This window comes from Palaemon carinicauda, chromosome 30 (genome assembly GCF_036898095.1).
Source record: "Palaemon carinicauda isolate YSFRI2023 chromosome 30, ASM3689809v2, whole genome shotgun sequence".
In the NCBI taxonomy this organism is placed as follows: domain Eukaryota; kingdom Metazoa; phylum Arthropoda; class Malacostraca; order Decapoda; family Palaemonidae; genus Palaemon; species Palaemon carinicauda.
The window spans coordinates 71,855,559-71,881,129 of record NC_090754.1 but is presented as its reverse complement, the minus strand read 5'-3'; the positions used below and the strand labels follow the sequence as shown (position 1 = coordinate 71,881,129).

The 25,571-nt window shown below is 40.7% G+C and overlaps 1 protein-coding gene across 1 annotated transcript in view; it reads right to left on the bottom strand.

The window, feature by feature from the left end:
* Tudor-SN (Staphylococcal nuclease domain-containing protein 1) overlaps positions 1 to 20,934 on the bottom strand; it is a 35,240-nt gene extending 14,306 nt beyond the window's left edge. The window contains exons 1-6 of the mRNA XM_068354047.1: positions 20,777 to 20,934; positions 16,564 to 16,682; positions 9,745 to 9,887; positions 9,313 to 9,443; positions 959 to 1,153; positions 551 to 718 (exon numbers count right to left, since the gene is read on the bottom strand). Of these exons, the coding sequence (XP_068210148.1) occupies positions 551 to 718; positions 959 to 1,153; positions 9,313 to 9,443; positions 9,745 to 9,887; positions 16,564 to 16,682; positions 20,777 to 20,830 (810 nt within the window). The 5' untranslated portion in view covers positions 20,831 to 20,934. The remainder of the gene's footprint in view (positions 1 to 550; positions 719 to 958; positions 1,154 to 9,312; positions 9,444 to 9,744; positions 9,888 to 16,563; positions 16,683 to 20,776) is intronic.
* Positions 20,935 to 25,571: the final 4,637 nt, after the last annotated feature.

Sequence of the window (25,571 nt, the reverse complement as noted above, 5' to 3'; positions counted from 1 at the left end):
TTTCTCCCTATACCCCCAATATATTGGCCGACCCTTATAAACCTAATACTTGACAACTTGATATTTTTTCCATTTTTTTTCTGGTATTATTTTGAAGGCCTAAATGTAGAAAAACAAAGCTAAAAACAGCAAAACAAGACAGAAGATTTATATTGGAAAAATTCTAAATGAAGAGTAAAACAGGCAACGGAGAGTGTTGCCATAATATAAAAAATGACAACTTGGTAAATCAAAAGGGACTTATCCATTGCAGTATAATGGAATATTACTCCTTGCACAAGCTACAAAAACTTGCAGTTTCTTCACTTTACCTTAAAATGTGTTTAGCACAAAATAAAAAACTTACCCCTATGAATATTCTATGATGTGATTAACAGGGATTCAAATAAATCAATGGAACAAATAATTGCTCCAGTTTAACATGACACTAAGGCTATGAAATTCAAATTAAAGAAAATAAACGTTCAACGTTCTAGGGCTATTGCTTAAAACCATATGAAAAAAGTACAATAAAGCATTTACCATTAACTATAATGAAAGATTTACTTACAGGATGAATGATAGAGCCAACAAAATTATTGTTGTTGAATGTCTCCAAAATAACTTGTACATCACGCTGCAATAATCTTGATTCTGTGAAGTAACGCGCCTCTTCCGAGTATGGTTCACTCAAAGACTTGTCAGGTTTGCCATCAGAGTCAAGTTTGTTCATCGGACACTGGAAGATAACATACCTTCAAGGAAAACCTATAAAACTCCTAGTCATCTATCAATACACCTGGGGATAAGGTAAAATCCAAACACGAAGATATTTTATCACAAAAAGAATGACGAGGACAAGAAAGTCCCTGTAATGGTATTTCATCAATCATCAGAAAGAACGGAGAAAAAATAAGAGAATCTATTCCTTTAAACAGCAGGGCTACCTCAATATAAAACTAGTACACAAAACACTTACCCTGATTCCAGAAATCATAAGTGTGACATAATTGAATTCTGGGAGCAAGAAACACCTCACAGTAGATCCATCCCTTACATGTTCAACAACAGCCTCGACAGGCTTCCCCTTCATTTTATCAACAAAGTTTCTTGGGTTGTCACATGTCCATTTGACATTTCTTACATGCTGGGCATCTTTGCCACTCCATTTACCCTAGAAACCACAAAATGCATAAGAAATAAAAAAGGTAACTCGCACAATGCTGCAGACTGCCGCATACAACAAAAATTACAAATTTTAAAGGTAATTTGTATATTTCCTAACTCTACAAACAGAGTTGTTTAATATGAGCATGACTTCCGCAGAGGTAAAATGGCTACTGAAATTTACCAAGGTAGTTTTAACTGGTATGTGGTAGCGAAGACTCACCCACCTGCCAATTAGCAAGACTAGCACTTCTAGCCTTTAGTCCTGAAACTTGCAAGGTGTTTGAGAAGGAAATTATAATTTAAAGGATTCATGTCTGTATCGTAATGAAAATCACAAGTTTCAAGTAATTTGTATTTTTCCTAACAGTACTTAACTCGAACTAATTTCTTAGGAGTATCTGGGATCTCCTCCCGAACCGACCAAGAATTTTGCGTAGTTCCCCCTATCTCCGTTTTCCCTTGTCGGGTCCCTCCGTGGTGGACGGATACTCGCCCTGAGGCGACCCGGGGTCAGCGTGCGAGAGCGCGCTGCTAGGTTTGTGTCGCAAGTAAGCATATGTTTAAGTACTATTCGAACACCTGTAAGACACTCTGGGTAGAATGGGTGGGCAATAACCCAAAAGTAGTTTGAGGTAAGTACTGTTAGGAGAAATACAAATCACTTAAAATTTGTGATTTGTTCCAACACGGAATACTTACCTCGAACTACTTACTTGGGTTACTTACACTTAAGGAGGAGGGGGTGGACTTACAGGCCGGAAGACCCCCACGGGACCTAGATAGGAGGCTAGGTCTAGACGACACAGTGGACAGGGTAGGAGAGTCGGGGGAAGCACGCTAAAGTCTACCTTTTGTATAACTCGCTTTTATGCATAATCCGGACATGGGCTTCCATAACATCCATCTCTCACATGGGAGGAGGAAAGGAAAGGGTAGCAAGGAAAAGGGGGAGTAAGGAGGAAACTTGTGTCGCTTGTGATTACTTCCCTCGGGCTACCCAGGGCTTTTAGCTTTAAACTTATTGCATGGCGGAAATCAAAGGCCCAATGGAGGAGTCCAGGGATTTCCTCGTAGTCTTTCAGGTAGTGAGCCGTAAAGGTGGACTGCCTGGACCATGTACCTGCTCGCATGATTTGGCCCACTGCCATGTTGCTATCAAATGCCAAAGAAGTGCTAAGGCCCCTAATATCATGGGGTCGCGGGGTACCCGGGACCGCAGACCCCTCACTGTTGTAAGCTCTCTTTATGACTTGCTGAAGCCAGAAGGAGATCTATTCTTAGACACTGCCCTCTTTATTGGGCCTGAAAAGACAAACAGACTTTTGATGACTGGCCTGAGTCTGGCTGTCCTACTAAGGTATTTCCTGACTGTTCTCACTGGGCACAGGAGCAAGTCTTCCGGGTTGTCTGAGTGAGGGATTGCCAGAACCGAGAACTCCTCGAACCTTGGGTCCGCAACTGCCGGGTTCTGGGTTTTGGCCACAAATTCAGGAAGAAACTTAAAAGGACAGTTTCTTCCACCCTTTCGAGTGCGAGACCTAGTAGGACAAGCCGTGGAGCTCACTCACACGCTTGGCTGAGGCTAGAGCTAGTAAGAACACTGTCTTGAGAGTGAGGTCTTTATCCAGGATGTCCTTAAGGAGGTCGAAGGGAGGCCTTGTCAAAACCTTGAGAACCTAGGCCACGTCCCACTGCGGAACCCTAGAGGCGCATGGGGAACACGATTGCTTGAAACTCCTGATGAGCATGGAAATCTGGCGAGAGGCCCCCAGTTCGATGCCTCTGAGCTGAAAAACCTGCCCCAGGGCCGCTCGGACCCCCTTGATAGCTGGAATGGAGACCCCAAGGTTATCCCTCAAGTGGACCAGGAAGTCTGCAATCTTATGGACTGACGCATCCAAGGGTCTCAGGTTCTGTGTGGCACACCACTTCCCAAACGTGGACCACTTGGCCTGGTACACCATGCTCGAGGACTTCCGAAGATACCCTGACATCCTCGAAGCCGTCTTCTCCGAGAATTCTTCCTTCATTAATAGGCGCTCGATAACCTGCACGCGTGTAGCTGAAGGCACTGAGGGTTTTCGTGGAACCTTCGAAAGTAAGGCTGGTGCAGCAGATCTACCCTTACTAGCAGGGGCCATAGAGGAAGGGTGGCCAGGTCCTGTAGATCCGTGAACCACTCCCTCTCCAGCCACCAGGGTGCTTCCAACGTCATCCTTGTAGCCCTTGACTGTCTGAGCCTGTTGAGTACCTGCCTGAGAATACTGAAGGGGGGGAAAGGCATATACGTTGAGTCCGTCCCACGAGTGCTGGAAGGCGTCCTCGAACGCTGCTGCCGAGTCTGGCACAGGAGAACAGAACACGGGGAGCTGAGCGTTGAGCCTCGTGGCGAACAGGTCTATTACTGGTGAGCCCCACAACTGGAGAACCTCCTGTGCCACTTGCGGATGTAGGGACCACTCCGACCCCACTACTTGCCCTGCCCCTGCTGAGGCCGTCGGCCAGTACGTTTCTCTTCCCCGGAATGAACGTGGCTGTGAGAATGATGTGGTTCCTCTCAGCCCATTCCAGGATCTGAGACATGAGGTCGCACAGTTCCCTTGATTTCAAGCCTACCTGTTTCTTTATGTATGCCACCACGGTGGCGTTGTCGCACATGAGGGCTACTAAGTTTCCCTGAAGGTGATGGGCGAATGTTGCGAGGGCCTTTTGAACTGCCAGGAGCTTGAGACCACTTTCCCTCTGCTGTCTCTTCGAGCAGATGGGCTCCTCACTCCTCCTTTGACGCATCTATGAAGAGCAACATCTCTGGAGGAGCGGACGCGAACAGTAACCCCATTAGGGTGTTCGCTCGGTCGGACCACCAGAGGAGCATGTTCCTGGAGGCCGGAGTCATCCTGACTAAAGTTCTGAGGAGGGTCTCCCGGTGACCAGAGGTCCTTCAGGTTCCATTGGACTGGCCTCAGCTTGAGCCTCCCCTGAGGAACTAACTTCTCCAGCGAGATCAGGTGGCCGACGAGTCTCTGCCAATCCTTGGCTCTCATTGCTGCATTTGTCAGGAATGGTCGTATAACTTGATCCAGGTTGTTCAGCCTCTCCTGAGAGGGGAATGCCCTCACTAACTGGGAGACCTGGACCATCCCTAGGTATGTCATCCTGGTGATGGGGACTTACTGGGACTTCTCTAGTTCTCTGCAGAACTGCAATAGCTTCGCCCCCTGCTCCTTTAAGGCTGCCTCTGAGGCTGAAAGTAGCAACCAGTCGTCTAGATATCTGATCAGCCTGATTCCCTGCTTGTGTGCCCAGGCTGATACTACGGTGAACACCCTCGTGAACACCTGAGGAGCCGTTGACAGGCCGAAGCAGAGGGTCCTGCACTGTAGATACTGGGATCCCCACTTCATTCTGAGGAACTTCCTGCTGGAGGTACGGGGATCTGAAAGTAGGCGTCCTTGAGATCCAGGGACATCATGAAATCCCCTTCTCTCAAGGCTGCCAGCACCGACTTCGGCGTGTCCATCTTGAAGGACGTCTTCTTAATGAACTTGTTCAGGGCCGAGAGGTCGATGACTGGTCTCCAACCTCCCATAGCTTTCTTTACCAGGAAGAGCCTGCTGTAGAACCCCGGGGACAACTCCTGGACAGGTTGCAGTCCTCCCTTGTTCAACATGGCTGATACCTCTTCCTGCAAGGCTGCTCTCTTCTTGTGATCCTTGGGAGCCAGCCATTCTGCCCGATGTTCGGGAATGAGAGGGGGTGGGTCTGTCAGGAAGGGAATCCTGTATCCCTCCCTGAGGACTGTTACGGACCACGGGTCCACACCATTGTCCCGCCATGCTTGCTAATAACTTCCTCTTAGAAGAATTCCTCTTCTTATTCTTCCTCCTCGTAACCTTGGCCTTCTTCCTCGTTCGAAGAGCCTGCGTATAAGCTTGCCTTATTCCTCTTAGACCTCTTCTCTTCCTTCTCACCTCCCGGCCGCTGGAGACCTCCGACAATGACGAACTGTAAGACGAGGAAACATCCGAGGTAGATGAAGAGGAAGAGGAGCTATCTGTGTTCTCTGTCACTACCCTAGGGGCATGTAATTGTGCTACCGGAGTGACGGGTTGCATGAAGTCCGGCAGTAGAGCAGCCAAAGGCGCCAGGGGCGTGCGGAAACCAGCCCACAAACTCCTCCTCTTGCCGCATGGGTGACCTGAAGGGCGTCCTTGGCGCCGTCCACACAATGGAGTTGGGGTCTGAAAAGCACGTGGACTGCCTTTCTTTATCTAGCCGGCCCCCGGAAACCGCTCTCCCTAAAAAGCATTGCCACGATGGGGGGGGAGGAGGAGCTGGTCCTGACCTCCCCCACACTGGGTCCTGCGGGCACCAGAACCTCGTCTACAGAACACACTTCCGCCCCACTAGCAGACACCCCACTCGTCTGCGTAGGCACAATACAATTAGCATCAACGACATCAGACTTGTGGGGAACAGCAATGGGCCGTTTCCCCGCAACGGACTTACCTCGTCCCCTACTCTGGGTAGGGGAAGGAGAACCTCTCTGAAGGAGCTGAAGGCGATGTCCAGGGCGAGCTGATACCCGACTTCCTAAGAGACCGCTTCGATGCCTTTTCTTCTTGGTTGCGTATAAGGTCCACTGCAACTCTGGCCAGGACGCACACTCCAGACACGTGGAGGCAGGCGAGCACACTCTGCCTCTACATGAGGAGCACAACGTGTGCGGGTCGCATCGGGCTTAGAGAGCTAAGCCCTGCACGACTTACCGGCCTTGGGCCCGGGACAACGACGTTGAGATTCCATACCGGAATACTGTACACAAATACACAAACAACACGGAAAAGAATGTGAATGGGAAAGCACAAAGGGAATACATGGAACACAATAGCGGGTCGAATGGGATGTGAGAGAGAGCGGCGAGATGTTATCTACGCCGCGACCAGATGCTTACTGGTGATACAGACCTAGCAGCTCGCTCTCGCACGATGACCCCGGGTCGCCTCAGGGCGAGTATCCATCTGCCACAGAGGGGACCGACAAGGGAAAACGGAGATAGGGGGAACTACGCAAAATTCTTGGTCGGTTAGGGAGCGGATCCCAGATACTCCTAAGAAAGTAGTTTGAGGTAAGTACTCCGTGTTGGAACAATCAAGTTTTAAAATTTATTGTTCCTACAAGAAAGAAAGAAAGAAAAAAAAAGTGTGTCCCCTTTAATAGGAGACTCGACTTTTCCTAGGAACTATCAGTGTCTGGTCCTGTACAAGGAGCAAGGTGAGGACTCTTGCCAACCTCTTAATAATCACAGGAGACCCTAAATATGAGTATAGGATATTTGGTGAGAATGTACATGTAACAATTACAAGTAAAGGATTGCTAGTATATGAAGCTTACCTGCATCTGACGTCTGATCCAGCTCATAGTGACCACAATGGTTGCATACAAGAGAGGAGTGCATAAAGACGAGTAAAAAACCTGTCATTCTACTTTTCATTTTCATTCTATACGCAAAAACTGCTACCTTAGACGAGATTCACACCGAGAGAAGATCAGACAGGTTGGCTGCATATTTTGAGCAGTCAAAACAGGACCAAAGGTAAATGTATTCGAGGACTTGTAGATATAACCACACAGATAGAGGGAGGTAAATGACATCAGGCATTGGAAGACTACTGCCAAATTCCCAAGTCACTGACAGGTTCTTCCCAAGTGCTGAGAAGTTAACTGAAATCCCTAACTTTGTGAGCCTTTCCCACATTGGACAGCCAACTTTCTCGCTGGTCGAGATATCAGAAAAGCTTGTCTCACAAAGATAGAAAGATCGGGTCTTCAAACATCTCTCTCTTTGTTTAGGTGTTGGTTAAAAGTCTTTGGACCCATGGTCTTAAGCAACACGTCCTCTTATGATAGCACTATAGAGGGCTCCCATGGACAGAGAGGCCAGCACCTCTAATCCCCTTTAAAAGCCACTCAAGAAGAAATCCCAAGTCTCTATCTTAGTAGTGCAGGCAGTCAAGTGTTTGGTCTTGGCCAAATCTTCTGATCAAAACAGAGACCTTCTATCTCTCAGTGACAATTGACATACATGATCTCGAAAGCTCACAAATTCTCTTCTTTGAAACTCAGGTTAGCTAAAAGACAGTCTAGAGAGCCAGATCTTTATCTGCCGCACTTCAAAAAGGCTCCTATGAGGCTTACAGGAGACTTGAAACTGCAGATCACATGCTACTATGGACATGTAGCCTTGGGGTGGGCACTGAAAAGGAGCACAGATAAATTCTAATTATTAGTCTGTTCCTATGCTGGCAGACACTGATGATAAGCCTTACACTGAGTAGAGATGCTGTAGTCTCCAACCATGAGGTCCAAATGACTCCACGGATTAGAAAAACCTCTGAAGTTGAGGCTGGCAGAGAAGTGTTTCTCATGGAGTAAATCTCAAACACCACTAAATGTGCTAACAGATCAGGATCTTTTGGTCATCCGGGAGACAAGTAATCAGACTAAGCAGGGTAAAAGGAGTAGGCATCCAGTTAAACCCAATGGTGTTGAACACCATGAAATACTTCCCATGGGTCGGAGATTAACCTTTTCTCTACATGACTAAACTGGAAACTACTAAGGTCCCTAGTAGTTTCCAGTTTAGTCATGCAGAGAACAGGTTGATCGCCGGGCCCTTGAAAAAAAAAAAATTTAATAAAAAATAAAAAACCTTTCCACTGTATGAAGATAAACAGACCACTTCAAATATTACAACTTGTCCCGGTAATTGAGCATGTACTGTCTAGTAGCATGGAATGAATGTGACCAACTGCTCTGCAACATTGTTCTCTGCCCCCAAATATCATTTTGCTTTCTTATTTGTAGAGACTACAAGACAGGTCCTTCTTGCTTGTTGATGTACATTACCACAACAGTGATGTTGCCAATGTTGCCTATCAGCATTTTGAGTATCGTACCAAACTTAGAAACATTGTAGTGCTAGGAACGTTGCTCTATTTCCAATGGATTGACACACACAAGCTTTCGTTTGGCGACCACACTCATGAAACGACTGGGTTCCTAGGTTCCCGTATTCTACTCCCAAAGCAACTTGAGCTTGGAAGTGGAGTACAACAAGTCTGGTCAGGTTTTCCATACCTTTTGCTTCACAGTAATAAGAGATGGGAGATCACTGGCTGCTGACCTACAACACTTTATACACCACAGAAAAGATTCAGATAGCTTGTAGAGCGAGTTTCTCCGTTGAAGAACCCAGAAGACATTGTCACAGCTGAGCTAGTTCTCCCTTTAACACGAACCGCTGAGCTACGTTTCTGAGCCTGCTGATGCAATCTTTTGAAAACTACAGCTACTGTTCTGTCCTTATGCCTAGGTACTTAATCCTATGCTTGGGCTTGAGATTCTACTTTTCCTAATTTGCCAACCTTCACAGATTATGAGATCTCAACCATGCAGCAACTGCCTCTCAGAAAAGGCCAGGATCAGCCAATCCTCAAGACATCTCTGTAAACATATCCTGAGTGAGCATAAGGCGAGACCAGAGTGAACAAATCAGCACAAACTTAAGAAGAGAACAGTCTGAGGCCAAGGAGAGACTTTCCGTACGACTTAAGAACAGATATTTGGAAGCATTTACAGGCTCCGTGCCGTATGAAGTTTGTTCAGCAGGAGAGGGCAATGACTGGTCTGTATGGCCACTGCGAACTGCTGAATCTTGGAAAAAAGGCTTGAACATATTTGAGCACACCGTTCTCCACCACCATTTTCAATTCTGCCACTACGCCAAGAATTTCCAGCTATTTTGGAGGCATACATAGAGAGGAATGGCTCATCAGCATGCGAGCACACTTTACAAGGTACAGAACCACACGACTGCACACTTACCCATTAATTCTGGAAAAAATTAAGCTAAAGAGCTAGTTTGAGAGGCAGCAAGAGTACACATACTTTTTATGGTTAGTCAAGTGTTAAATCTTCTTGACTAACAAATGGGTGGGGCTTCCCAGCCAACCACCAGTAGATACACCTGGTTAAAGCTCTACCATTCTAGCTGTGTTAAAGTCATACCCTTATCAAAGGATGATGGTTTGTATTTTTGTAGGAAATGTGGAATAATGTCAAGCAAAAATTATTTCATACACTTATAGGAACCCTACTCACTTTTCCTTGAGATTTGGCTGCATCCTCAAGTTCAATAAGCTTTGTATCTCCTCGGATACTATCCCTTCGAGAAATAGTAACGTACCCTTCAGACAGCATCGTTTCAGTGAGGTTTTCTCCAGTCATTATATCTGGATAGAATAGTATAATTAATTATTGAGCTTAATAGAAATTTCTGGATTTATAGCAAACCTTATATGCAAATCTATACAACAACGCGGGGTTGTTCTTAAGCCATAGAAAATCAATACAGAATACCTTATTTGCAATGTGTAAAATCAAATAGATAGGAATAATCAATGTTGTTCTCAACTAAAATGAAGTGTATCACTGAATGAGATATCTATTTCACACTTCACTACCAGAAAGAGAAAAAAAAATCTTAGAAGACAACAATTGTACAAATCAAATCTCCCCATTCACAAGGCTCACCTTTTCCCAAGTAAACGGTACCATATTCACGACCAGTGGGGGTCTTCGTTTCAACTGTAAAAAGAACTTCTTTTCCAATCACCTTCTTGCGTAAGAATTCACGACTCTCCCATCCATATGGTTCGTCCGGAGTTTCAGATGCACTTGAAGACAAAAGGAAATTTAAAATTCAGTATCTATTGATGCAGTATAGAGATGATTATTAGACACTATTACCTAGAAATGCATGAAAGCAATTAAATATCGTATTCCTATATATATCTCTACTATAAAGCTTCAGGTTTCAATGAAAATAGTCTAAAATCAAGAACTTCAAAAATAATTTGTACTTTACCAAACTATAGAAACCTGAGTTCTTTGATAGGAGTTATGTTCTCAGTGAAGCTGGAGGCTCGACTGCTACAATCTATAAGAAGGTGTCAGTACTTACTGGCAAGCGATTGGGAAGACCCCCTCCCCGAATCCCCTGCCATCTCGCTCATATTATTTTTTACCCCTTCACTATGACAACGTTCACTGCGCGTCAAAATCATGCCCGGCAAATTACACTGACATAAAAGATATATCATTTAAAAATATAAAATACTAGAAATTCTTAAAAACAATTTGTATTTTTCCTAGCTATATCAAAGAACAAGGGTTATGATTGGTTACCTAGCAACCCAACTGCGGAGTGGAAGCACTGCATTGTATTATTATTATTATTACTATCCAAGCTACAACCCTAATTGGAAAAGCAAGATGCTATAAGCCTAGGGGCTCCAATAAGGAAAAATAGCCCAGTGAGGAAAGGAAATAAGTAAATAAATAACTGAAGAGAACGAATTAACAATAAATCATTCTAAAAAATTAATGTCAAAAGAGATATGTCATATATAAACTATTAACAACGTCAAAAACAAATATGTTATATATAAACTATAAAAAAAACTCATGTCCGCCTGGTCAACAAAAAAGCATTTGCTCCAACTTTGAACTTTTGAAGTTCTACTGATTCAACAACCCGATTAGTGACAGGAAGAGGTTTCTTGTTCCTCAGGAACACTAAAGAAGTCATTAATCAGGGAAATAGTGACCCATGACACCAATGACAAAAGGTTTTCCACTTGGCTTCATAGACTGTTAGGACAACTTTCGGAGTTATCTGGAAAGTTATTTAACATCGGGTTTCAAAAAATTTATTTGGGAGAAGATGGTGGCTAGTCTCCAACAGTGATGAGATGGGCAGTGAACCACTTCATGAAACTTTCTATGCGCAGTTGATGTAGGTTTGGCGTATTCTGAGATTTCTCTCGGGATTTTCATGAGAAATGCCAACAGGTCTGGATAACACGACTATTGGGCCCCTGAACTCCCGTAATGTTCAGACTGTTCAGGCCCTGACCAGTAGGACAGACCAGAGATAAGGAGTAATATCTAGTCCGGCCCATTGGTGAAAGATGTTAAGGGGAATGGTGAACATGTATAGTGACGGGAAACCCCACAACGTAAAACGACCGTTCACCACAAGGGGAAGCAAAGACCCTAAGTAATCAATTATCGTCCCTGGTCGCCTTGAATGGTACGACCACAATAATATTCCTCTTCCTGGGGCTAAACCTTGCCGAGACAGACACTGCGTTGTTCTGTGCTCAATGATCCATCTCCACTGCTAGTTTGCATAGAAGGGAGACTGTGCTCCATTTGGAGAAGTAACGTCGCTACCATGTAGTCATCACTCATCTATACCCGAGTGGCCTTTGAATGTGAGAAGGGGATGGTTCTTATGGAACACCAGGGTTGTAGCTAGACCACAGACATCATGTGCTCTAGGGGGGTTTGTGGTGATCCTTACCCTGACGATTTACACGCTCTCAATTTTGTTTTCCCAAGACAGCCTGAAATACTCCCTTCCTAGGTGCACACCCAACCCTTAATAGGAAGAATCCAAGAATCGAAGGCACTTCAGGGGCCAGACTGAAGGGGTGTTCCTACTAATAGGTTCTACTTTCGCCACCACCATTGGAAATTTATCACTGCCTCCTAGAATATTGACAACAGAGTTGTAGGATGGTCAGATGTTCAAGACCACTGGCTATTGAGTGAAGATGCACTCTCCCAAAGGGTACTAGCTTCGCCAGTGAGGGGAGGTGTCCTCGGAGCTTTGCCAAGCGCAGTTAAGAAGCAATTTTCCTCCCAAGAAGGTTTCTGCTACTTTCCGGAATCCTGCTACCCTGTCGGCAGATTTTAACGCCCTGGCCGGGGCAGAATCAATATCCATGCCTATATATCTAATGCACTGTTGAATCTCCAACTTCTATAAGTAGGGTTCGAGAGTGCTAGGAGAAGGCGGACATCCAAATATCTAAGAAGCCCTATGTCCATGGCACAAGCCCAGGCTGAGACAAGGGGAAAGATCCTGGTAAATCCCTGAGGTGCTGCTAACAGGCAGAAGCACAGCATCTTGCAGTGGAAAAATTCAGTCTCTAAAGGGAAACCCAAGGTACTTCCTGGCAGGATGGATGGAGACGTATGCATCCTTTGGGTCCTTGGTCAGAAGGAAGTCATTCTTCCTGATGGACTGAATAACAGTGGCTGAAGTCTCCATTTTCACCTTGTTTGTAAGACAACCAGATTAAAATGAGTCAAATCTAAGACGGGTTTCAAACCTCCCGCCAACTTTACTACTAAAAATATATTGCTGAAGAACCCTGGAAAGTCATCCTAGACTTCTATGGCTCTTTGACCAACATTTCAGACACCTCCTTTAGTAAGAAGAGGTCCTTTACCGACATCCTCTTCTTTCTTGATAACAGCAGTTGCACCCGAAGGATGAAAAAAAGGGGGAGTCCACCAGATTGGAATTCCTCAAATATTAAGTGTCCGTTGAAGACAAAAGTTAAGTTTAGTTTATGTCACAGCAATGCATGATAATGGCCCTGACCAGTGGTCGAGTCAGGGACAAGCCTCCATGGCAGACAAAGCTGTGATCTTCATGTTCTACTTCTCGGGACCAGAGAGAATGAGGGGAGGGGAGGTTAGGTACTGTAATTTGTCGATAGGTATACTGTGTACCAAGTTGGGAATGTTGGCATTGATAGGATGGACTTGGACAGATTTCATAGCAGATATGAAAGTGCCAAGGGAGTCAACTCAGAAAACTTGCTTACTTCAAGATTATTCTCTAAGGCCGTGACTTGAGTGTGGAATAAATCTAGTGTATCTAGTCTGATTTGAGTGTCATGTCAATTCTATAATTCTCTTCCATAAGCAATTTGCCGGCTAGGTATCACGCTTGGGCACAACGGAGAGTACAGACTTGTTTGTCTGAGAGCATGTCTTGGCTGAGTCAGGTACAGTAAGCACACAAGGAATTAGTGAATGTGTTGTAGTTACTATAGACTTCCAAGCAGTTTGCTTGGAAGAAGGCAATGTATTCAGAGCAACTTGATCAGGCCAAAGTTGCAGTTGTGAACAAAGCCGAAGCAGTCCGACCAACGTCAATACATTGTAATTGGGAGTTCAGGGACTAGTCCAGAGAATTTATATGAGAGCAGTGCGGAGGACCCTTGTGGGAGGGGGTGGCAGTCTCAACTCTAAAGCTCCATGTATGGAGGGGGGGGGGGGGGGGAATTTTGACGCCTTGATGGGAGATACCTCAAAAAGCATCATCCCAGATAAAAATAGCCATATAGGGCCCACCACTCAATACAATAATGGAAAGCAAGGAAGATCTATGTATCACAGAATAATCAGGCACCAAAGATACTGGGAGTGGATCCGGTTGAGAGAGCGCAGCGGCCGTAGCCAAGGGATCTGTCACAAGCATAGACTTGGGACCACTAGACACACAATCGATATTCGGCGATAATACATATAAAAATTATGACCATACATAATTAGATCATCATTATGGACATCATCTCCAGTGTCAAGCCTTCTGAACAGGATAGGAGATATCTTTTGATGCCCATAAGAGCTTACACTTCTTGCCATTACTGAAAGACAACGAGGAGGGAGAATTATCTTCTCATAGCTAGTTTCTCTTATCAAGAAGGAAATCTCTCCCACTGGGAGGACAGCCACTCGCTACGATACTCACATGGAGATTCCAAAGAAAATCGTATGCTACAGCATTAACCATTAAGCACAAGCGTAGAACAATTAATAAGCACATTTAGTGACAATGATAAAAAGACACAAAGCTTCTAAGCATTATAAGGGTAAGCCATTGTGGTTATGCAAGATGTGATCATAAAGAGAAGAGGGGAGACTTTACCATATCGGCGAACTGAAATAAGTGAAGCCTATTGGCAGCCACACCACACTGCCCAGCAGTGGAGTTATTAGGTAACCAATCATGATGCAACCGAACCATTTTTTTTTTTTTTTACTGTCTGGCCATAGAAAATGGAACTAAGAGGAACTCATTTAAATGACCAAAAACTTTGTATGGCATAGAAAATAAAAAAGTTTAAACCATTCGTATATCCTACCAAATAAATAAGACCAACACATGGTTGTATATCACACTGAAAATGCTCCCCCTCTTCAACCAAAAAAGAATGACATTGGGATTCTAGCCTTCATTCCTGATGGTGTATTGACTATTTTAGTGTGTTTTCAAGTTATCAAGCATAATCACACTTTCCTCAACCAATTGGACATTCCCAATTTGAGATATTACTCTAACCCCACTAACATCCCCACTTACAAATGTAGCTATCCTCATATCTCGCCAGACTAACAACCGAGACACTTATGATTCCAGTTTTTATTCATGATTATACTGTATAAGGGCTATTACGATTGTAATTTTTATTCATGATTATATAAGGGCTATTTATATGTACTTCTATGTTGGCCTAAGTGATCAAATCAAACAAAGTATCCTCTATAGTTAGAAATAACTATCGCTCTCCCCCACACTGGGTTCTCGCTCTGTGCCTCACACCCACAATGCCACCCAAGACACCAGCTAGACAAGTTGATGAGATGCTATTTGGTTGATTTCCATCACAATTATAACTAAAATCACAACAAATTATCTCCATGCAATAACCAATTTTCTGGTGTCTCAATCCATTTGAATAGTACCCTTAATTTTATCTAAACTTCCTAATCACATTTGTAATCCTGATAGCTGTATAATTACAGATGACAAGATATATTTTTTCACTTCGTTCCTTATTTTCTCGATTATCTTTTTTTAAATATGTCTTAAAAAAATTTCATCCAGTTCATAATGTCACACATAATATGCAGCAACAGAAGCATGAACAAATGTAATTCTCTAGCAAACTAATTTCATATTACGTCTACGGATCTTTCTCTCACATTTTTATAGATCATATCAATCATCAATATGAATAAAAATTGAGTCCTTACATCTTTTGAAGACTAAAATGAAAGTGCAATCTCCCTCCCTCTCAGGGCAAAATCTTATTTTTCATCATATCATTTTTTGTTAATTGTATGCCTTATAATCATACATTATAGTTGACTTCCTATGTCAAAAGAAAAAAACCAATATTTTCTTAACATTTTTTTTTTTTTTTATGTAAGATGTTGCCACCCAAGTTTTATATAATTTCATGTCTATCGATCTTAGAATTATTAGACAATCACATGATCACAATGAACATAGGTTTTCAACACAAAGCATAACAGTGCTTTACTATTACAGGTATTGAGAATGAAATATAGCGAAACAGATACCTGAAAAATCATTCTATAATCATTTTAATGAATAGAAATAATATTCTGGTTTGGAGGAAAAAGCAAAATTGAGAAAAATTTATCTTATAATCTGCGGAGAAAAAATGTTGCGTGTGTATATCCGATGGCGACAAGTCTCGTTCGTATACAGCTACTGAGGGGGCAATCTGCTGCCTCGCAGTGAAAGGGTTAGTTAGAAGAAGAATCCCGAGCTTTGCTGAAATCATACTCCTATTAAAAGTCAAAAGTTTGTATTTGTGTAGGAACAAATAAATATGCATATTTCAGATGTATCATCTGCTTCCTTGATTGAACCTTTAGGTCAAAGCCCTTACAAGATTAGGAATTTTGCCAGCCTACGAGGTCCCATCTTCCTAGCTAGTTATGCCACATCATCATACAATTGACTGGCTAATTATTTACTTCATTTGTTGCCTAAGAATAGTGGACTTAGAAACATGAGAAGTATTTGTGTACAGTATATTAAATCAATAAAAATCTTTTAACATGGGTTTGTCTATCTTTTACTGAGTAAAATAACACTTGATAATAGAATGTTAATATCCTTAGATTTCAATCAATCTATCCCATTAGCCAAAAGTTATGACAATTGATCAAGTAAACTGGGAGAATCAGCATTCCCACAATAACCCCACTTTTCTTATCACTGAACAATCTGAAGGAAACATGCAAGAGGCACTGCACAAAAAACATTTTATTATGTAAATCAGCAACACAGTAAGAACCCAACTTCCCAAAGCTTTACAGATTTTGCTATATTTCTTGTAAATATCATATAGTTTTGACTAGTTTTTACCTCTGTACTCTATCATGATCCCCTCCTACATCTATTGACGCAAAGGGCCTCAGATAGATTTCGCCAATCATCTGTATCTTGAGCTTTCAAATCAATACTTCTCCATTCATCACCACCTACTTCACAATTCATAGTCCTCAGCCATGTAGGCCTCGGTATTCCAACTCATAGTGCCTATATCACCTTATTGTATTGTTTGATAATACTAACGCAAAAGAAGTGAAATTGAAACAAATTATGAAAAGTCTAAACTATTGATATTTCAGACTGCAGCCAACTACATTTTGTAAAGCTCAGTTACTTACGAACCAATTGCTCTACGAGCAATGCGGGGTGCCACAACATTGGAGAAGTTAATTTGCCTCTCAGGTGGTGGCCCACCCTTTGGCTGCCCTCGGACAATAACAGCATCTCCAGACAAGACCTGTAGGGAGAAAAGTTAATTTGTTTAAAATAAAAATAGTGCAAATTTCCAAAATACCATCATACTTTAGGCAAGACAAAAACTAAATCATTAAAATTCACAGAGGTTTTATATGAGAGATCCTGACACCTTATAAAATAGTGGTCCAGGGCAATTCCATCTTATATCTTGCGCTATATATGTAGAGTGCTGCTACTTATTAGAGAAACAAAATTTGCTTAATTAAAAACTCAAAAGTTATCTATAATCTCTTGAAGAAATCTTCATCAGTGTTGGAAGCTTGTCAAGAAATTCAAATAATAAGAACATCAACTACAGCTACTCCTCAATTAAGAATGTACTTGGTTAACGACAACTCAAAATTAGAACGGCCTATATAACCAAACATGCAAGTTTTCCCCGATCATACTTTTCATCTTTTGTATCCTATGTAATTATAACACTTTTGGGAATAAATTAATGGTTTGCAAACCTAGTTTGAGTTTTCTTATGGTTTCTTTAAAAAGCAAAAAAAAAAAAAATTATACAAAACCATACTGTATTTCAATGCACTTGGAACCCCTGAGTAGTTGCCAATTATGTAAACAAATATATTTAAATATCTAATAAATGTACTTCTTTAAATTAAAAAATCTATACAGAATATGCAGAATAAGTTTCATTATTTCCATTAGTAATACTGCATGTACAGTATAGTAAAATTAGCGGTGAGAGCCTTTGTAGTTAGAGAGAGAGACTTGCTCTCAAAATATGTGGAAGAAAATTATATAAACACTAGAAAAATACAGCAAGGTAGAGGTGTTGGTAATACTGCAAACTGTTAAGCAATCTGCAATGGAGTGGAGGTAGGTTTGTTTTCAAAGGAAGGTGACAGTTTCTTGATATAAAGACTATTCTAATTCTATGAGGAATGAAAGGCAGTCGCACGTTTGGGAGCGAATTTCAAAATAGTTGTACCGGATGTGGGTTTTACATGGATTTGAATTTCTTATGGACAAAAATTCTTATAATTTTAGTATGGAGCCAGTGCAATGACTGACAACGATATAATGTTCAAACTGTCACTTTTCTTAAACAATCGAAACACCTCCCCGCCACCACATGTCGCCTAACTGTTTATTACCAACAACTTGATTTTTCAAGTGCTTCTTTAGTTTTCTTCCAAAATTTCCAGTTTTTTTTTTTTGCCATTCCAACTCTGACAACAAGCATTTTCACTGGTATTATAATTGTGAAATGCCTCAGTTAGTCACAAGTTTTTTATATTCCTACAAGTTTTTGTACTTCTAACTTTAGCTAACCCTTTCATACTTTTGTTACTATATCAAAATTTCTAATCCATAATTCCGTGTATTTATGTAGCACTGATGATGGAAATGGATTCCCAAACACTGGTTTATTATAGCGTAAAGATAATAGATGATTCCAAGTCTTCTTACACCTTTAAACTTAAGCTTGCCAGAGGCAAAAATGTTACAAGTTGTGATACTTTAACTTTACACCAGATACATAAAACATCTCGTGCTTTATGCACTTCTAACCATTACTATAATGAACTAGCCAGTCTCCTTGGTGTTTCCTCATTACATATCAATATTTTAATTGAGTCCCCACAATATTTTTCAACAAGGGGTAGGACAACTCACAAATGGGTGAGTTGTAACAATACTGTTTTACTTTATAGCAAAATATTCCTAAACATATTTTTACCAACATTAGTTTGAACCTCATATCCTAATTTGGTGATAAAATTAGGATACCTACTTTCGTAATAATATATTATTTTGATAGCCATTACAAAAGGAGGCCCTCAGAACAGTTAAAAAAAATTTCTGACAGGTGATTCACCAGTCCAAACTTAAATTTCCTATATTTATTCACCATTTTCTACATCATTAGTACCTCCTGCAATCTCGAATTGGAAGCATTTTTCCTGTCATGTGACTTTCCTTGGCCAATCATCTACAAGCCTCTCCCCCTTCAAATACTAGCACCTTCTCTACCCCTTCAAATACTAGCGCCGCTTCAACCCCTTTAAATGCTAGCACCTCCTCCACCCCTTTAAATACTAGCACCTCCTCCACCCCTTTAAATGCTAGCACCTCCTCCACCCCTTTAAATACTAGCACCTCCTCCACCCCTTTAAATACTAGCACCTCCTCCACCCCTTCAAATACTAGCACCTCCTCCATCCCCTTGATTACTAGCTCCACATCAACCCTTTTAAATACTAGCACCTACTCTACCCTCAATATAACACACTTGAAACATTCTTCTTTGATAAGAATATTTAAAACAAGGGGCCACCACTTCCCCTTCTCAGTTAATTTGTTACTGGAGTTTTTATAGGTATTTTTACCGAGTTTGTCGTCGTTTATCGCTGGAAATATGTACTAAGTTGTCAAGTAAACACAGGGTCGGAGTCTTAGGTCATAGGAAGAACCGACAATGGAGTCTGAGGGAGGTCATGGGGGGGTTAACCACCTTTGGTAGGCAAGTAGGAAAGGGAACTGTTCCTAGGTTAGTTTGTATTCTTCATTTCCCCTTTTAAAATGTTTTTACAATACCAACTTCTGAAATTCTAAAAAATATGGTTTTCCCAAAAAATTATTGTTCCTGACCAGTTCAACGTACCAATATATATCAAAAGAAACACTAATCTTCCTTAGGATTATTGTGCTACAGCAAATATTTACAAGGTAATCATGTTCAACTATGGATAAAACACAAGAAAACCAACTGGAAAAAACATATGGTTCATGTATTCTGCCAGATAATAAAGTAACATCGGACACTGGGGGCCAATCCACACCACTTCAAGCACCATTCCAAGTACTGTGCGATTAGCTAAGAATGCATTATCTATGTTTTCCATGCACGATTCTAAAAGTAATAATGAGTGGAGCCCTCCCCAGGGGGGTTAGGTACAGTCACTGAACGAGTTAGGTTTCAACACCTTATTAACCAGGCTACTTTTTATTTAATTTATATTAGCAGGATTACCAATAATGGCATATCACCTTTTTTTCTCAAACTTTATGGTGCGATACCTATATTTGAATAGGCACTTCCTAGCTGGTGTGATTCCCTTATGTCACAACTTTTCCCAAAATAAATTAAAGAAACCCCTGTGTCAAACTTCAAAAAAACCCATATTGCAATATCAGTTTTACCATAAGAGGGACTTAGGAAAGAAACTCTTCTGTAACAATAAGTCTGAAAAGAATAATCCATGATAACCAGTTGGGACAATTTACATCTAGATTGGGTGAAGAATTGAAAAATATATACCAAAGGCAGGAATATAAAATAAGTTCACTTTTTGTTTAGTGTTTTGATATTCAGTTCGGAGGAGATCAGTCACTACCATATTCTATACCTCGCCACTGGCTAACCTTTTCCAAAATCCCGTCTAACCTAAGGTAAACAACAAATGGCTTAAACGAGGAATTCGGATAGGGCAGCTTTAGCAAGAACACAGTCAAGAGTATAATATTTAAAAGCCATGTTTAAAAAACCTGCCGAGAGAGACCGCAAGGTTCAAAGACGTGTAGCATAAGCTTCACTTCCTGATCTTGGCAATGCTGTAAATAGTAAACAATGGGATGAAAAGAAAACAGAAGGGCAAAACATGAGTCATTTCACAGTAAACTGAGGTACTTAAATAAGTAAAACCATATTTTATTCTGCACGCAGGCCCAAAGATGCTACGACCACGAGACCAGATTGTGAAAGGCCACATTGTGGTGTTGTAGTCATAACACTTTTTCTTTTGTTTACGTCTCTCACTTTAAATCGGGTCTTTCGTTTAAGGGTTTAAGCATGGTTACGATTCAAAATTCAAATGGTAAATCACAAATGACATTACTGGGGACGTATTACCAGCGATCATATGGTTATCTCGGTTATATGTCGACATAGGAAAGACGTCGGCCGCAGACAGCGCACAGAAGGGGTCAGGGACCGTATACACATCAGCCAAACTTCAATTAAAACCACAAATTCGCAGGTCAACGAGAATTGCAATCGCGTATTTGAACATAATAGGCAGTTAAAGTACTATATCTCTCAATTTAACCTTATTAGTACTCTACCTGTTTCACTATTCCACGACAAATCGTAGCGGGTGCAGGTGCTGGAGTAGCCATGTTGTCAGTAAAGGCTGTCTTGACCGAATACTGTAGTCACGTGACCAAGCCGGCTGACAGCTTGTAAGCTCGACTACCTGGTTGAGATGATCCCCATAATGATGTATATGTTAACAGAATTAGATATTATAACTAATAACATAATGTTAAAGCCTGTGCATTGATATTTCAACGTACAAATTCAAATTATATGTAAAAATGCTCCGTTTTCACTTTCAAATGTTTTGTTTATTTTTATGCGGGTTAGGTACTTGAGCCTCAAACAGATGAGGTTTCATCTTCAAAGCACATGCATCGTTTTTATCGAGTAAACATAGTACATCTTCAAGCAGTTTTTATTTTTGGGCTACTTATGAACGAGCAGTCACCCTCACAAACAATCAAGAAGTGACAATATGTATAATAATAATAAATACAATGGTGATGTGGCAGGTCGAGTGGTACATTCATCGCCATCTATCGGCAAGTAAATAAAAAGGGAAACATCGCCAAGCGGTAAGTTTAGACGTAGCGCGACAACGTGGATCTGTTGACAGCAATATGCCAGTGCCAAGCTGCTTTGCTTACCATACTCACGCTTAGCAACGTGAAAATCTAGTCAAAGAAAACATCCTTGCTTCCTAAAAACCTTTAATGTCGCAAATTAAATTGACTTTAGTTCCTGTTAACTATGCTCGTGTGTTATATACCGAAATGAGCTACGATATTTTTAAAATGAAATTATATCAGTTCTTTAACCAGATATAAATGTTTATTTTTCTTATATCGGAACAACAAAATGATGGAAAAACATGTAAAAGTGGCTCACGCACACAAAACACACCTTTCATAGAAGTTAATCATTGAATTTTTTCAGGATATAAGCCATACAAACGAAGTATATTTAAAGTAAGGCTGCCAACCAGTTTGTTTTCCTTTGTGACTCGATTATACATACGTAGACATTTTATCTCGGATAATAAATTATGTGGTGAAATCATCTCCTTTCCTCTCCGTTTGTTGAAGATTTCCTGACTCAGTGAGACAAGGTCTAGAATCTAGCTAATGGAAGCCCGTCAGAGAAGGGGCTTTGGATAAGAGAGTGGCTCGTCATACCACTTATTACAGTAAGAGATTTTTTTTAATGAAATTCGATTTGCAAAGGAACGGCGCTTTATGAAATCTTGTATTCCTACTTTAAACTCTCATCTCTCTCTCTCTCTCTCTCTCTCTCTCTCTCTCTCTCTCTCTCTCTCTCTCTCTCTCTCTCTCTCTCTCTCTCTCTCTCTCTCTCAAATTAACCTAGTAATAACCAAGTTTAGGGGAAAAATGTGGAGGGGGAAATACATCAACAAAATTAAATCAATATTAAATATTATTTGCAGACAATAAATCTGTTTGAAAACCGGGTGCTTTCTAAAATCGACCCATTCTCGCTGCGTTGAGCATATGGTGTGAGTTAGTAGGATTAATGAGTACATGCGGATTTTTAGATTAGTAACCGATCACCCACCAGCTGGTGTAAGGATTGGATATATGGGATTTGGGATACAGGGCAAGGTGATTGGCCTGGGGAGACTATTCAGCGACATTATAAAAATAATGAATGGATCTTCATAGGGAGAATTATATATAAAAAATCGTTTATTGAAAATAAAAAACACCACATACCCACACTGTATGTGTACATGTTCAGTGGCTACATTCCTCTTGATAAGGGTAGAAAAGACTCTTTAGCTGTGATAAGCAGCTCTTCTAGGAGAAGGAACTCCAAAATAAAACCATTGTTCTCTAGTCTTGGGTAGTGCCATAGCTTCTGTACCATAGTGTTCCACTGTCTTAGATTAGAATTCTCTTGCTTGAGAGTATACTCGGGCACAATATTCTGTGTTATTTCTTTTCCTCTGGTTTTGTTCAAGTTTTTTATAGTTTATATGAGAAATATTTATTTTAATAGTGTTACTGTTATTAAAATATATAATTTTCCTTTTTTCCTTTCCTCACTGGGCTTTTTTCCCTGTCATAGTCCTTGGTCTTTTAGCATTCTGCTTTTCCAACTAGGGTTGTAGCTTAGCAAGTAATAATAATGTGGATATATTTCAACCGCTACCAACCACAATGTTATTCAATTTTGAATTCTACCTTTGGAAATGTACATCCACTGGAATTGTTTTTGATGATAAATGCCTCTAGATGGGCAAGGATTCGAACCGATGCCCTGAATAGCAATAATACCACCAGGGGCCACTTTACCAATAGAGCTATCACGATATAAGTTCATTTCAAGTCCACTGTACATATTTCTGTCAAATTCAGGAATCTGTTCTTAGACTTGAAATCAACCCATCTTCATCATGATAAATCCGATTAGTGTTGAATATGTATTAGCCTACTTGCAATCGTGATTTTAATGACTGTAAATATCAACCACAATGGAGGTGTATTATTATTATTATTATTATTATTATTATTATTATTATTATTATTATTATTATTACTGTCAGTATTATTATTACTTACTTAATTGTTAAGCTACAACCCTAGTTGGAAAAGCAGGATGCTATAAACCCAGGGGCTCCAACAGGGAAACTAGTCCAGTGAGGAAAGGAAACAAGGAAAAATAAAATATTTTAGTAATAGTAACATTAAAATAAATATTTCCTATTTAAACTATAAAAAAAATAACAAAAACAAGAGGAAGAGAAATAATATAGAACAGTGTGCCCGTGTACCCTCAAGTGAGAGAACTCTAACCCAAGACAGTGGAAGACCATGGTACAGAGGCTATGGCACTTCCCAAGACTTGAGAACAATGGTTTGATTTTGGAGTGTCCTCCTAGAAGAGCTGCTTACCATAACTAAAGATTCTCTTCCATCCTTACCAAGAAGAAAGTGGCCACTGAACAATTACAATGCAGTATTTAACCCACTGGGTGAAGAAGAATTGTTTGGTAATCTCAGTGTTACCAGGTGCATAAGGACGGAGGAGAATGGGTATAGAATAGGACAGGCTATTCGGTGTATATGTGGGCAAATAGAAAATGAACCGTAACCAGAGAGAAGGAGCCAATGTAATCCTGTCTGGCCAGCCAAAAGGCCCCATAGCTCTCTAGCGGCAATACCTCAACGGGTGGCTGGTGCCCTATCCAACCTACTACCTACTAAAATGGTATTTTTCCGATCTTCATTCATAAAGACAGAAAAAGAGGTTTTTGCTTTTGTTGGAGAATTGTTAATGTTACTACATCAGGTAAATGTGTTTGCTGTATCTATCCCGGCTGATTACCACCTATTATCTGTGTCGTATCAACTAAGTCTTTTAACATATTTAGGAAAAAAAACGCCTAAAGAGATTTGCATAAGGCAATCATCTGTTCCCAAGTTTGCAGAGTTTGGCTTTCACAAAGGCCTTGGAGCATGTGATGCATTTCTTACAGATTCCAACGCTGTACAAAAATCCCTTGATTCTAGTAAGAAAATTCGTATGATTGCCCTTGATGTTAATAGGCCCTTTGAAAGTGTAACTCATGAGGCCCTTGATTTCAAATAAAAACAGATGGGAGTAAGTTGGTCTTTTCTTAACATTATTATTATTTTTTTATGTGACAAATTGCAAAGTGTAATTGTGGATGGACACTATAGTGGCTACAAAAATATAATATCTTGTGTTCCACAAGGTATAGTTCTCCATCCATTATTTTTCATACTACATATGAGTGGTAAGTGGTTTGACCTTGAAAACAAGCTTGTTGCATGTGCAGATGATGCTACTCTCTTTGCAGCAGTACCATCCCTGAATGTAGACATATGGCTGCTGAATTCCTCAATAGAGATCTAGTTCAAATTAGTGCAAGGTACAAATAATGGGAAGATGAATTTGAACCTAACAAAAGTAGAAGTTTGATTGTAACAGTCTTGCCTTACTCTAAGTGTTTTCCTCTCTATTCCCCCCTCCCCCTGGAACCATCAAGCTTGTAGCATTTCGCTTTTACAATTATCAGTGTAGATTGACTAATGCTTAAAACATTAATACTTGCCATCTTAATATCTTACCATCATTCAAATTATCCACTACAAATACCTATGAAAATCTATTTCTTTAAATCTATCACCACACATACATCATCATCATCATCATTATTATTATGGTTATGGTTGTGGTTGTTATTGTTGTTATTACTAGCTAAGCTACAATCACAATAAGCCCAAGGGCTCCAACAGGGGAAAATAGCCCAATAAAGAAAGGAAATAAGGAAATAGATATACAAGAGAAGCAATTAACTGTTAAAATAAAAATAAGCTTTTAACTGGGATAAGGCTAGGATTCTGAGCATGTAGTGATGGTCGGGGAACAATATATAATGTAGTGATGGTCGGGGAACAATATATAATGTAGTGAAAATGGTCGGGGAACAATATATAATGTAGTGAAAATGGTCGGGGAACAATATATAATGTAGTGAAAATGGTCGGGGAACAATATATAATGTAGTGAAAATGGTCGGGGAACAATATATAATGTAGTGAAAATGGTCGGGGAACAATATATAATGTAGTGAAAATGGTCGGGGCACAATATATAATGTAGTGAAAATGGTCAGGGAACAATATATATGGACGTTGACAATATACCACAAAATTTGTAAGATAGGAATACCAATGAATACCTACACTTGAGGAATTCAAAAATAAAGAAAAATCTTCGTATAAAATACCAAGAGCCATTTTCTATCCAGTAATAATGCATTGCCATTCGAAGAAA